Below are 15,777 nucleotides of genomic sequence, written 5' to 3'. Positions count from 1 at the left end.
TTTTTTGCTGATGCTTAAAGTGTGATTGAATTATCGAACTATTAATAAATAATTCCATTATTATCATTGAATTTAGGTTGTTCATTATCAGGACTATTTGTGAAATAAATGCTCCATTTTTTAATTTTATTAAGAAAATAAAATTTTTGTTTCTTGGTAAATCAACCGATACGTATAATTACTCCGACTTGCAGGTTTATTTCGAGATTTACATTTGTCATTACTGGCGTGTCATTACTCTATGAAATTTAATAAAAAAGGATTATCTGATCTGAAGGTCCGAAATACTAAACCTAATCACTCGGATTTGTCTAAGTCAAAACATGCTTCTGAAAGATCGGTGCCTGTCCTGCTTTTTAGGTCTAGCGTCTAGGCACGCCAGTGCGAAACGTATTTGCTTAGTTGCATTCGATCCAAATGATTTATTGAACAAAACAAAAGTCATGTAAATGATTAGCTTTATCATGTCATGTTTATTAAAACTTGTCTCCATATGTAACCAACAAGAGCGGGAGAGCTTAATCCTCCGGATCAAGTGGATTTTCTACTCGCGTAGGGTATTCCACCCATGGAATTGTTAACTTGATACCGGTTTTCTATACGCATACATGCATTCAATCGGCACGGCAGACGAGTTCTCATGTATTTATATAGATCGGAACCGGGTAACCGGGAACCGGGACGTATAATTTTAATCGCGCGCGAGCCACGAACAACGAAACTTGCTCGCTTCTGTTGTGGAGAGTTACAGTACAGGATTGCTCCGACAAAAAAAAGTGAATAAGTAAGTTTGTGAAGTGATTTTAACATACTGCAAAAACAATACTGGATGAAGATGAATCCCAACAGACTTGTTTTTCGACGATTGTGGTCAAACTGGTTCGAAAGGGGTTTCTTTGTTTTCTAAACGAATCTTCGTTATATGGCAACGTTGGTATGAACGTGTGGAGTTATTTTATTTAATGAAAGTTTTCTCTATATAACTTAACTTGTGTTTATAATCTAATTTACGGATTCGTCAGTCTCAGTCATCTAAAATATGTGGTAATTCCCAAAGTGAAAGATTAAATTTGACCTACAATTTTGTTTCGGCTCGTCGATGACCTTCCAATCCACGGCTTCCAGTGAGGGTTATTGTTTATATTTCATTTGTTTTTTTCATGATTACGACTCTAACTTAGATAAGAATTCTTTACTAATTACTCTTTTTCATTTTCTTTGCAGATTTAGGAACCTAACGGTGGCTATCAGTCGAAACCATGCTGCACAAATTTTTCCATTTGGCCACTTTCGTGATACTCTTAGTGGTCTCTACTCGAGCCCAAGATGACTTGGACGCCCTGTTCGAGAGTGGTTTTTTTACCTCACCAGCGCCAGACGAGGTAACTCCTGATTCGGCTGAGTTTGACGCCCTGTTCGAGTCTGTTTTTAATGCTGAGAATGCCTCACCAGCGCCAGGCGCGGTAACTGAAGATTCGGCTGAGTTGGACGCCCTGTTCGAGTCTGTTTTTAATGCTAAAATAAATAAATGAATCACAACAATCACCCTTATTCTGCGAAGCGAGTGACGTGACTATTTTGGATTCGCCGCGAATGAGGTGACAATTATCACCTAGGTGACTCGCTTTATCACCTAGGTGACACGGTTTGTCACTTAGGTGACAGGGGTTTGTTACCTAGGTGACACGGTAGTCACCTAGGTGACTCGACTCGCCGTGGCGAGTCACGGCGAGTGACAATTGTCGTATTGAGTCATGTGACTCGCAGAATAAGGGTAAATGTGAAAAAGTTATTCTTCTAGCTGAAAACGACAGAAGCTGACTTTCAAAACGAAACATAAAGAATTTTTTCGAAATGTCGAACTCGAAAACATCAACCGACTAAAACCAGACTCAACTGTAGGTACATAAAAACAGAATCTTGATTTTCTCATGAAAAACCATATAAAACAGCCAGTCATGTTTTTGAGTATGGATCAATATCGATTTGATTCGCATTTGAAATCATGTGAAAAGATATCATGGCTGACAAATCAAGCTATTTAGGATTACAACATATTTGAATTTCGCATTTATATAATTAAATAATCATCAACTCATCAACCTTAAATTAAATTAGTACATGTACACGATATTGTTACTTTGCCCACTGAACTGAAAGTATTTCCGCTTATATTGATATTATATTACTTATTATCGCGTCATGAAAATCTATATATGTATTGGTGAATATAAAATCACTTTGTATGAATAATTTAGTTAGTCTTAAGAAACTCGTTCAATTATATACATCAAACAAATGCTCGTCGTTATTATTTCGCAATCTCGAAAATTCTTAAATTCGAAGTCGTCGAATTATACTAAACAGTGGTGCCGAAACCCGGGAATCGCGTCGCCGGATAAATTTTGTCGTAATTTCTCGTCTACGGGTGAACAATCGAGTTCACTAACCATCGTTTCTACTAAGGAAGGCTGGTCGACTCTCATCGAAGTTTAGTAAGGCAATTTAAGGTGTGTACTTTTATACGATAACTACCCAGGTAACCAATAAGCATTTCCAATGCAATTTAAAAGCAAGCCAATAAGCATTTAAGTTGCCTTAAATGCTACTTAAATGCTATTTTGGCAAAATATGCGGCTACTTTACGGCTAGCCCTCTTATAGTGCTGACAATGCTTATTTGCAACTAGTTACCAACAAGAAGAATTTAAATAGAATTTTGGATGCCAATTTACAACAGTTATGCAGTCAAAAAGCTGATAAACAACAACCTGCAGTATAAAACGCCAGGGATGCTAATAAACAACTGATTTACTGCTTATTTTAATGCTTATTGGTTACCTGGGTAGCTGACCCGACAAACTTCGTATTGCCACAAATTAACCTGTATTGTACATAAATCATGAATCTCGGATGATCTATGTCACAATCTCGAGTTTTGCAAGTTTCTGACGAGTTCAACCTTAGATGATTCATTTTGGCAGTTACGTAGCTATGAAAGTATCCCAGGTAACCAAAAAGCCTCACCAATGCTATTCACATGTAGGCCAATAAGCATTTAAGTCGCCTTGAATGCTACTTAAATGCTATTTTGGCAAAATATACTGCTACTTTACTGATAACCTTCTTATAGTGCGGACAATGCTAATTTACAGCTAATTACCGACACGAAGAATTTGAATACAATTCTGGATGCCAATTTACAACACCTATGCAGTCAGAAAAGCTAATATACAACAACGTGCAGTATAAAATGCCAGATACGCTCATTTGCTGCTTATGCTAATGCTTATTAGTTACCTGGAATGGGTAGTTCAATATACAAGTTTGCAATTTTTCCTCAGAGTAAAGTAGAAAACAACTCCCCTGTCCCCTCAGTGCATAGCCAGAAAGCGGATAGTAATATTTGCCATGATTGTACAACATTTCGCCGAATATCATTTTGCGAAAAACCTTAAGCAGAATGTACCATTTCACGGAAAACTTTTTTGTGGAAAGTACCATTTCGCGATCCTCTCCTTACTCGCTGTCGTTCGTTCCAGGAAATCAAGGTAGACCTAGGAAAATAAATAAACCTAGACAGTAGTGATTTCTGCAGGGAGTTGCCTCCCCACAGTGGGCGGCGCTTCCGACGGCGGGTCGCCGGTAACACTCGCGGCCGTCTCGTCCTGAATGATCTAGTGTTACTACAGATAGTTTTAGTTAGTCTTGTTATTGATTAATGTTTTATGGAAGAGTCTCGAATTTCTCGAGTTCGATTAGTTTTTGAGTTTCGAAAAAAATCCTGTTTTATTTGTATGAGAGTCCATACAAGGGGGCTATGAGGGGGCTACCACAGGGGTGAGAGGTCTCTAACTATCATAAAATAAATTCAAGACTCAAAAATCTCCTACATGCTAAATTTGGTTCCATTGGCTTGATTAGTACTCAAATTCTATAAGGAAATTTTTATTTCATTTGTATGGGAGCCCACCCTCTTAAATGGGAGATGGGTCATAACTCGCTTTCTAAAGAAGAGAGGGGTCTTAATTCACCAGAGAAAAAAACTTGCCTCCAAAACCACTTACATGTCAAATTTGGTTCCATTTGCTTGTTTAGTTCTCGAGTTATGAGGAATTTTGATTTCCATTTGTATAGGAGCCCCCTCTCCTAAAGTGGGGAGGGGTCCTAATTCACCATAGACAATATTCTTGCTTACAAAAACACCCACATGCTAAATTTGATTTCATTTGCTTGAATAGTTCTAGAGTTATGAGGAAATTTGTATTTCATTTGCATGGGAGCCCCCCCCCTCCTAAAAAGGTAAGAAGTCCTAATTCATAGTGGAAAAAATGGTTGCCTCCAAAAACACCCACATGCCAAATATGGTTCCATTTGCTTGATTAGTTCTTGAATTATGAGGCAATTTGTATTTCATTTGTGTAGAAGCCCCCCTCTTAAAGTGGGGAGGGGTCCTAATTCACCATAGAAAATATTTTTGCCTCCAAAAACCTCCACATGCCAAATTTGGTTCTATTTGCTTGATTAGTTCTCGAGTTATGAGGAAATTTGTATTTCGTTTGTACAGAAGCCCCCCCCCCTCTTAAAGTGGGGAGGGGTCTTAATTCACTATAAAAAATATTTTTGCCTTCGAAAACCTTCAGATGCCAAATTTGGTTGCATTTGCTTGATTAGTTCTCGAGTTATGAGGAAATTTTTATTTCATGTGTATGTCAGCCCCCCCCCTCTTGAAGGGGAGAGGAGTCATAATTCCCCTTCTAAAGAGGGGAGAGGTCTCAATTTACCATAGAATAAATTCTTGTCAACAAAAACATCCACATGCCAAATTTTGTTCTATTTGCTTGATTGTTCTCGAGTTATGCAGAAATTTGTATTTCATTTGTATGGGAGCTCCCCCTCTTAGTGGGGAGAGGAGTCCCTAACCATCACTAAAACCTTTCCTGGCCTCAAAAACCTCTACATGCAAATTTTCACGCCAATTGGTTCAGTAGTTTTTGATTCTATAAGGAACATCCCTACAGACAGACAGACAGAAATCCATTTTTATATATAAGATGAGCCCGGAGAAGAGAGCTCGTCCTGGTGTTAGCCGAATGAAGATTTTGATTCGCCGTAGGGCAAATGTACTAGCACGGTGTTCAAAATACCGTTATTAAAAAATAAAATGGGCTATTTAAACGGAAAATGCCAGTTGGTTTGTATTGCAATCCTGCACCTCTGAGCCAATTTTTAAAAAAAATCGATCGACGAATCTTTGAGTTACGCCCTTTTGAAGTTTTAAAAGGCAGACTGCTCATATAAAGTAAATAAAAATCTTCAATGACACTTCCAAAATGAACGTAAGTCAAAGCCGGTATTGATTTTTTTTGCAACATATGCCCATTGCGGACCATTTTAGGAGTTTTATGCTGTATTGGGACTAACCGGAAATGTTCCGGGTTAAGTTATCGCTGTAGAAAATAGCCAGTATCGAACATGAACAAATACTTATCATGCGACGCCTCAAATTTCGCCAGAATTTAAAAACTAGGTCACTGACAGTCAGATCAACTACCTAGCACCATGTTGGTTATAGCTGGACAAGTTCCGGGGACTTTCGGGAACACCCAGACAAGTGGCCAATTTCGTCCGTAAACAAAAGCTTATCGTGCGACACCTTAAATCACACCAGAATTCAATAATTAGATCAATGGAAGCCAAATCTGCTATCTAGGGACAGGTTTGGTCATATCTGAACATGTTTGGGGGGCTCCGGAAACCCCTAGGAAATGACCAATTACGAACATGAACAAAAACTCATCATACGACACTTTAAATCACACTAAAACTTTTAAAATAGGTTCAAATAAGCCAAATTGAGTACCAAGAACTACAATGGCCAATTCCGAACATGTCTTTATTATCAAAAATGTACCACATTGTGTTGTTGACTTCCCAGAGGTATAAACTATTGCAAGACGCGGTGAAATATCGGATATATATTGCGATAACGCAACAACATTTGTCGGTGCAGATCGTAAGCTGAAGGAGACACGGTTACGATATTTGGAATAGTTCAAAACCGACATCGTTTTGTATCTCTCATAATCTTTGAAAATTCTCAACTATGTAGCTCTCCGTTACTCGGAACATTCGGCATGGACAAAGGCGACGAAGGGCAAGGAATGGAGACGTGGTGCCTGGAACTGCAAATCGCTAAATTTCGTTAGTGGCGACAGGGTGCTGCTCGATCAGCTAGAACCCCGAAAGTTTGGCATTGTGGCACTGCAGGAGATCTGTTCCAAAGGCGAGAAGGTGTACAGGATCCGTGGCTGCAAAGCCCAATTTTTCCAGAGCGGTTGATCGACCAACGAGCTGGGAACGGGCTTCGTAGTGTAGGGCAAAATTCAGGATGGACTAGAAAGCGATCAACGAGAGGATGTGCGTGTTGAGGATAAAAGGCCGTTTCTTCAATTACACCATCTTAAACGTATATTGTCCACACGACGGTAGACCAGACGACGAGAGGGAAGCGTTCTATGCGCAGCTGGAGGCAACGTATGATAGCTGCTCACGATAGGACATCAAGATCGTCATCGGGGATATGAACGCCCAGGTCGGCAGGGAAACAATGTATAGACCGGTCATTGGGCCCCGTAGCTTACACACCGACACCAACGATAACGACCAGCGATGCATCAACTTTGCAGCTTCCCGAGACTTGGTGATCAGAAGCACATTCTTTTCCCATAAAGATATTCACAAAGCCACGTGGAGATCACCTGACTAACGAACTTTTAACCAAATCGACCATATTTTCATCGAAGGCCGGTTTTTCTTGAAAATCTGTCTAAGCATATCCACGTAAGAGAATTTAGCCAAGTATCCACGAGCGCGGAACGAGTTGACCATGATCCTGAGGAGGAAAAAGCGCCAGAACGAGGACAGAGATCGTGAGGAGCTGGAACAGCTATTGCGGGCTAATGACACGTGCAAGATTTATGAGAAGGTGAACCAAACTCATAAGGGCTACACACCTAAACCTGACATGTGTAGGGACGAGGGAGGGGATCTAATCGCAAACGAGCGCGAGGTGGTCGACAGTTAGAAGCAGTGTTTCGATGTGCACCTCAATATATAGCGATATAGCAATAGGAGACGCAACGGAAGTTAACCTCGTAGTGCCTACAAACGACAACAGCGTGCCGGCTCCCGATCTCGAAGAGATTCGGCGAGAAATTCGTCAGCTGAAGAATAGGACTTATAGCATTACGACTATTTAAAATTAATTTAAAATCAAAAGTTTACTTAGTATAAATATTACTACTGCTATGATTATCTCATCGAGCAACCCCTCGGCTTGCTTCGAATGAAAGTTTTTTAGATATTTAATCTCACACGCTGTACCAAGAGAGTGAGTGAGTGCCATTGGGCACCTTGCGCATGAGCGCCGGTCTAAAAGTTGAGTTACATGCCCACTAGAACTCGGGGACGGGTTGAAAGCTTGATATAGGAGCAAATGAGTTAACCCTTATTCGGCACTGGCCCAGGAAAAGGGGAAAAGCATGAGGAAGAATTTTTGTTTCGGGATTTCAAAGAGAAACGGTTCGGTCGAATCTGAACTTCGGATGTAGGAAATCAATGCTTTGGGGATACTTTAAGGGGACGGCTCCTTCAACCAACTTGTTCGGTAGAACTTTCGTAAGACATTTCGCAAATGATTACGTAGTTCCGGAACCGAAGATTTCTATCATTATCATTTATCTGAGGGAACTAACTTGACTCGATCACTTTGTCTTGGATCGTGGAAGAAGTAGGATCGGTTATTAAAATTCGTTAAGTGCCGCGATGTATTTTCGAAGGTAGATGGTTAAATCGTGAAACTATTTAATTCAGTTTATCTAAAAGCAGTTGCATTCCCCAGAATAAATTCGATAGATAGGCTTAGCGCGTGTAAATATTATAGTGGAAAATATCGTGCGTATTGGTGCTAGAAAAGAGGTAAAAAATTTAATACGGACCACGTGCAGTGCATTCCTTAATCCCGACATTTCGATATCGGTTACGTGCTTTTCTGGTGCAGGTTATCCGCAGCAGTTCCCGATACACCGCATTCAACGGACCAACCGCATTCCACTCCACTTTCTACTGGCAAATTTCCCGGCACAACTTCATGTGGCCGGTAGAGCGACGTCCGTCAACTCGTCGCTAGGCAAGGAGCAGCATACGAAGCAGCACCGTCAAATCTCCGCTGGAAGCTATATCGCAGCATCGCATCGGAATCCAGCAACGCATAAAATCAATAGTTACAAATTATGTGAGTACGTTCCAAACTTATTTACTCCAGCCATGCGCATGGTCGATTAGTGGTACCGTACCGTACCTCCCCCACTGAGTGCAGAGCTGGGCCAGTGGGCTGAACCACCCAACGTGAAAATCCATCTCAGTTAACATCGCCTGAGTTCGAACCGCATACGTCAACGGTTCTCTTTTTGCTCGTCGTTTGATCAGATACAAAACATCGCCGAGTTACTCTTTTTTGAACGGCCTTGGAAAATGATATACAGTGTACACAGTAATCTGTTTTACCTTTTCGATCGATCGATCATTCCTGTAATGACTGAACAACAAAACCCCAGGTCAGCGAACCCCTAACCTTTAAACCTAACGAGGTAGCCTTTTGGTATTTTTTGAACAGCAAAAGAGCAAATGCTCACTGGAAGTGAAATCAATCAAACAGTTCTTTGTAAAATTATAGATAAAATATGGAAAAGATGAGGAGGTTTTGTGCCTGTTGGAGAAGAAACCTGAAAGAGGTTTACTCCAACGGGCTTTTCCCTGCTCCTTAGAAAAAAGAAAAGGATAATAATAAAACAATAAATAAAAAAATAAATAAAGATTAAACAGAAGAATTTCACGATTCCCGTTCTGCTATCTCATCGTGTTTTATGCTTTACGTTGAAAGCGGGCAGGGTTGGCCTAATATTTCAGCCCCCGTCTCTATTTTGAAGCGTTCTCGGATGATGTGCATGCGAGACATGTCCCTGTGATGAGAAATTATATATATATTTTGGATAGAATCGAAGGGACCGAACCGATGCAAGTTGAGTTGCGGTTTGTTATCCTTGGCTGGTTTTTCTCTAAGGTTTTTGGTTTACTATTGACGTTGTCCCGGTACGGTGGAACCGTTTTAGAGCCGGAATCCTGAAACAAAATAATACCCGCCCGTAAGGAGAGGGTCTCATAGCTGGGCAAAGCGAACAAGGTGGGTGGTCTCTCATTGAGAGTGGCGCTTAAGCCACCCGCTGATTCCAGAATCAAGCTCTGGTCCCAGCCGTCCCGTCTTACAGACTAGGGTAACCAACGTATTTTGGACCCCCTCAGCAGCTGTACATAATTTGGACACTTACAGCTAAATCAAATGCAAGTGTCCAAATTATGTACAGTTGCTGAAGGGGTCCAAAATAGGTTGTTTACCCTATCGGTCTGATTAGCGCTTTGTACATCGTCAGCTTAGTGCGGCGTATGCTCCTTGATCGAAGCGTCTTGCGGAGGGAAAAGAAGGGTTCGATGCGAGAGTGCCAGAAGCTATGCAGTCTTTAAAAATCCTGTAAAACAATCTTCTCGACAGCAAACTAATTAGCAGAAACAATATTGTAGGGGAAGACTGTCCAGAACGCACCGTCGGGGTAGAATGGCCCATGCTAATAATTGTTTAAAAACGCGGAAACTATTTGGTTAAATTATGAATGCGCATTTTATTATTTGGTGTAAAAGAAGCTAATTCATAATTGTGTAGAATGTAAAAGCATCAAACATAGCCACATCCAATAAAATCAGGCGATTATCCGCGATCTTATTCCACATGTAAGAAATCGCGGTTTTCTCTTAAGCTTTTACCACTAGTCGGTATGCAAATGTCATAATAAATACAGTCTATTCAATTGATATACTGTCATACTCGATGATTCATCACAAAAACGGCATTAACTAGGCATATTTTTCACATATATTGCAAAAAAACTTCAAACTACAAAACAGGGGTAGAATGCATCACAGCGGGATCGAACAGTTATAAAATATGTTTAATTTGCAGTACATCTTCTGTTTCTGATTATTTATTAAAAATGTAGCAATATTATGTATTGTATAGGACTTAGAATTTGCCTTAAACCTAATTGTACATTGCTTAACCCTCTAACGGGTAAGGCCGTCTGTAGACGGCCTTCGCTTTTGGAGCTCCAGAGCCGCATACAAAATTTGTTTTAAATTGACAATATGCAAAATGTGTTCAGAACAGATTTCTTGACATTTTGATATTAATATGACAAGATTCTGACTATGCATTCAAAAGTTATCATTTTTCAAAAACAAAAATTCCGAAAAATTTCGAAAATAATTAATGCACGAATATTTCCTTTTTTACTTTTGATGAAAAAGCATTGGCGGAACTAGCGCTCATTTCTAGGGGGGGCTATAGCCCCCGGCATTTTTTCGACCATTTTATTTCCTTGGCATATTCATATTAAATGCACATTGATGCATGAGAACTTTAAAATGTGTTGCATATAAAAATTACTCTCAAGTTTTTATTATGTAAAGTTATCTAACTATAGTTTTTTCTTAAATTTAAAAATCTAGCCTAATTTTTCTAGGGGGGGCTAAATGTCTCCTAGGGGGGGCTTAGCCCCCCCTAGCCCCCCCCTAGTTACGCCAATGTGAAAAAGCACATCTAGAACGAAATGATTGACCTTAAAATTTTTCTATGAGGAAATTTCATGCTTTATATCAATTTTGCAATGTATTTGAATTAAAAAAATACCTGAGTAGAGCGTTAGATATGAAAAACGAAAAAGAGAAATTGGACTTTTTCTAACCTGGCGCTCCACCAGATAATTATTTTTGCATGAAAATCAGAACTTAAGGTTCTTTTGAGTGTACTTTCATGATAAAACAGTCTTTAGCTTGATCGCATCGTTTTTACGATGTTGCCCGTTAGAGGGTTAACTTACGATATTTCATCACACATCAGTTGGAGAAAAATAGATGATTAAATTTGATTGCCAATTATGTTGAGATATGAACTCATTATATCCCAGCAAACAAGCGTATGTAACAAACGCTGTAACGAACGCTTCCGCCATTTCGGCAGCCTAGTTTTAAGAGTTTATTCAACACGTGATTATATGTAAATTTGCTACGCCTAGCTGGGCAAACTTGGTGTGTTTTGTGTACGGGCTTTGACGTTTCCCCACATAATGATTTTGACACTTGCCAAAACTCGTCAAAAATAACAAAAAATACTGGTTTTTGTTAGGAAATTTCACCAGGAGTAAGTGTAGAAAAGATCCCAAAGTCTTCTAGAAGTTGAAAAACGTGGAACAAGCACACCGTTGCTCTGAAAAATGATGTTTCGCTTAAGCGGTGCATTCTGCACCACTTCACCCTACGCAAACTTTTGAAAACCATTAGAAAGTTACTTGTGTTACATGAATACTTAGTTAAATTAATTAATTAATTAATTCGAAAGAAAATTCTGTAACATAAGCATTAAATATATTGCTTAAACAAATGGTTTTCTGCATAATAACTAAGTCTCTCTCCAGAGGTTTAAAACTTCTCTAATAAAAAAATGGCTTGCCTCCCCCCAAACGAAAATCCTGGCTACATCACTGGTCATGATGTTGCTTTAATAGAATTTCTCATGAAAATGATTGTTTTTATGTTTGGGGAAAAATATATTCAGAAAAAACCAGTGACCATTCACTAATTGACTTTGGGGAGGAGAGATGGGTTTTTGCGATAGTGTTTTCTCAACATATGACAACAAAAACAACAATGAGTGATAACATATTCCCATTTTCTGAATAAGAAAATTATATTCCCGCCTCAACTAGAAGGCTCGTGTTCAGGAGCATTGCAATGGTCGAAGAACTTAAATTAGTTTTCCATTTCTATACTAGATATCAACTCGTTACTCTTTTTTTGCTGATCCTTAAAGTGTGATTGAATTATTGAACTATTAATAAAAAAAATCCATTATTATCATTGAATTTAGGTTGTTCATTATTAGGGTTATTTGTGAAATAAATGCTCTATTTTTAAGTTTTTTAAGAAAATAAAATATTTGTTTCTTGTTAATTCAACCGGTACGTATAATTACTTCGACTTGCAGATTTATTTGTCATTACTGGCGTGGCCAGGACGGGCGTGTGCCCTGTACATTCTCTATGAAATTTAATAAAAAAGGATTATCCCATCTGAAGGTCCGGAATATTAAACCTAATCACTCGGATTTGTCTAAGTCAAACATGCTTCTGAAAGGTCGGTGCCCGTCCTGCTTTTTAGGTCTAGCGTTTAGGAACGCCAGTGCGAAACGTATTTGCTTAGTTGACTTCGATCCAAATGATTTATTGAACAAAACAAAAGTCATGTAAATGATTAGCGCTATCGTGTCATGTTTATTAAAACTTGTCTCCATATGTAACCAACAAGAGCGGGAGAGTTTAATCCTCCGGATCAAGTGGATTTTCTACTCGCGTAGGGTATTCCACTCATGAAATTGATAACTTGATACCGGTTTTCTATACGCATACATGCATTCAATCGGCACGGCAGACGAGTTCTCATGTATTTATATAGATCGGAACCGGGTTTCACAGGCCTCGGTGTCAAGATCACGCACATCGGCTGTTGCTTGACCGATCGTATTTCGAGTCTCCGGCCGATTGTGTCTGTGTGCACTTGGGAAGTACCGAAAACCGGCAAACCGCAGGTTCTCTCTCGAGCTTAAATGATTTCCAGTTCCCGACATATTATTTTAATCGCGCGCGAGCTACGAACAACGAAACTTGCTCGCTTCTGTTCTGGAGAGTTACAGTGCAGGATTGCTCCGACGAAAAAAAAAGTGAATAAGTAAGTTTGTGAAGTGATTTTAACATACTGCAAAAACAATACTGGATAAAGATGAATCCCAACAGACTTGTTTTTCGACGATTGTGGTCAAACTGGTTCGAAAGGGGTTTCTTTGTTTTCTAAACGAATCTTCGTTATATGGCAATGTTGGTTCGAACGTGTGGAATTATTTTATTTAACGAAAGTTTTCTCTATATAACTTAACTTGTGTTTATAATCTAATTTACGGATTCGTCAGTCTCAGTCATCTAAAATATGTGGTAATTCCCAAAGTGAAAGATTAAATTTGTCCTACAATTTTGTTTCGGCTCGTTGATGACCTTTCAATCCACGGCTTCCAGTGAGGGTCATTGTTGTTTATATTTCATTTGTTTTTTCATGATTACGACTCTAACTTAGATAAGAATTCTTTACTCATTACTCTTTTTTATTTTCTTTGCAGATTTAGGAGTTTAACGGTGACTATCAGTCGAAACCATGCTGCACAAATTTTTCCATTCGGCCACTTTCGTGATACTTTTAGTGGTCTCTACCCGAGCCCAAGATGACTTGGACGCCCTGTTTGAGTCTGTTTTTAATGCTGAAAATGCCTCACCAGCGCCAGCAGCGGTAACCAGTGCTCCAGTTCCGGCTGCCCCGCTACCTCCAACACCACCGCCCGTATACGTAAGTACCCGATTTGTCTACCCACGTAGCTTACGCTCTTCTCATCACTAGCCACTGTCTAGAGAAAATTTAAAACATATATCTTTGTCTGAAAAGAGTGAAAAATTCTCACAGCAACGTGCACAATCAGTTGAAAGCTACTACTTTTTGTGTATCGTACTGATTAGGACTTGGTAGTCGAATTCATTAGCAGTAATAAATAAATGAATCACAGTAATGTAAAAAGGAAAAATCATGCTTCTACCAACTTTTCGTTCAGTTAGTATGAAGAAATTTTTTGTTGAAATATCGAACTCGAAAACATCAACAGACTAAAACCAGACTCAACTGTAGGTACATAATAACAGAATATTGATTTTCTTTCCGCATGAAAAACCACACAAAACAGCCAGTCATGTTATTGAGTATGGATCAATATCGATTTGATTCGCATTTGAAACCATGTGAAAAGTTAGCTTGTAACTTGATATAAAAGACAATATCACAGCTGACAAATCAAGCTAAAAACTAGCGATTTGCTCACTGAAAACTGACTCAAACGAAAAAAAAACTGTTGACATTCATTAGCTGTAACATTCACTAGCGAAAACAATTTCCTGCATCCTTATCCTGCAATGCCACTCGCTTTTATGATGTTGTCCATTGACAAGTAACATTACTTAATTTATTTTTATATTTTGTTTTGTCAATTGTTAAATCACCATATACATCTTAATCGGTTTTGTGAATTGACTAAACTTAGCATACTCGACCTCCTCTTACCATTTCAGACGTGCAACGGTGAATGTGTGCCGTACTATCTGTGCAACGACAACCAAATCATTACCGACGGAACTGGTATCATCGACATCCGTGTCGGAGAGGACACCACCGTTGAGAATGAATGCCCCAACTATCTAGATACGTGCTGCGAGAAGCGGGATGTGTTGGATGTACCGCCCCCAACGGCAACCGAACCTCCGCGGGCTGCGAACAAGTACACCTGTGGCGCACGCAATGCCGATGGTTTGGGATTTAGAATAACCGGTAACAAGAACGGCGAATCCGAATACGGTGAGTTCCCGTGGATGTTGGCGGTACTGCGGGAGGATAAAGTTATGGACTCCACGCTCAACGTGTACGAATGTGGTGGTTCTCTGATTGCCCCCAACGTTGTTCTAACTGCGGCCCATTGTGTCTTGAACAAACAAAAAGAAACGCTGCTGGTGCGTGCTGGAGAATGGGATACTCAAACCAAGAACGAACTGTACCCTCATCAGGATCGTCGAGTGCGAGAGGTTATTACCCATGCCCAGTTCCAAAAGGGCTCACTAGCCAACGATGTCGCCCTGTTAATTCTCGAACAGCCATTCGATTTGGCTGAAAACATCCAACCCGCATGCCTTCCTCCGAAGAACTTCAACTTTGATGGAAGCAACTGTTTTGCCTCGGGATGGGGTAAAAACATATTCGGCAAAGAGGGAAAATACCAAGTAATTCTGAAGAAGGTTCAGCTACCGATCGTACCACACGGTCAATGTGAAAATGCAATGCGCACCACTCGGCTAGGAAACCGTTTCCGTTTGCATCAAAGCTTTATCTGCGCTGGAGGAAAACCAGGCGAAGATACTTGCCGTGGTGATGGAGGTTCTCCATTGGTTTGTCCGATTCCTGGAGTACCAACCAATTACTATCAGGCCGGTATCGTTGCTTGGGGAATTGGTTGTGGTGAACAGGGAGTCCCTGGAGTTTACGTAAACGTTGCCATGTTCCGAGATTGGATTGACCAGCAGTTGACCCAGCGTCACGTTGAGGCCAAGCATTACACCTATGTTTAAAGCGAGTTTCAAGAGTATACTTAACGTTGAGCTAACTACTAGTGAACGACAATAAATATAAATGGAACCCTAGTCTTCGATTAACGCTTTCGTCTTTATTATTGTTAGAATTTTCCTTGTAATCTCAAAAACTGCCAAATATCTTTCGATAATGTTCATTCTGGTTCAGCAAAGCCAGTGACAACCACAACTTTGGCCAGCTTCAGATTCACTACACCGTTCAACCGAAGATCGAGCCCCACAGAACTCTTTCCTTAATGTACATCGTCCGCAGCTCCTCGACGGCCTCGTAAACTAGCATCCAGTTCTGGAAGCAAATTCTCTAAATTCTGCACAGATCTCTAGGGTAGGGTAGGGGTCCAGAACCTACTTTCAATGCAGTCGTTATCGACAACGATTAT

The 15,777-nt window shown here is 39.9% G+C and overlaps 1 protein-coding gene across 1 annotated transcript; it reads left to right on the top strand.

Annotated features, from left to right (window-relative positions):
* The first annotated feature begins 12,809 nt into the window (after positions 1-12,809).
* LOC128738812 (phenoloxidase-activating factor 2-like) lies at positions 12,810-15,451 on the top strand. Its single transcript, XM_053834215.1, has 3 exons — positions 12,810-12,893; positions 13,336-13,559; positions 14,330-15,451. Exons 2-3 carry the CDS (start codon positions 13,371-13,373, stop codon positions 15,374-15,376), a joined length of 1,236 nt encoding a protein of 411 aa, XP_053690190.1. The 5' UTR covers positions 12,810-12,893; positions 13,336-13,370; the 3' UTR covers positions 15,377-15,451.
* Positions 15,452-15,777: the final 326 nt, after the last annotated feature.

The sequence above is a fragment of the Sabethes cyaneus genome, chromosome 2 (genome assembly GCF_943734655.1).
Source record: "Sabethes cyaneus chromosome 2, idSabCyanKW18_F2, whole genome shotgun sequence".
In the NCBI taxonomy this organism is placed as follows: Eukaryota; Metazoa; Arthropoda; class Insecta; order Diptera; family Culicidae; genus Sabethes; species Sabethes cyaneus.
This window is presented reverse-complemented; position numbering and strand designations above follow the sequence as displayed.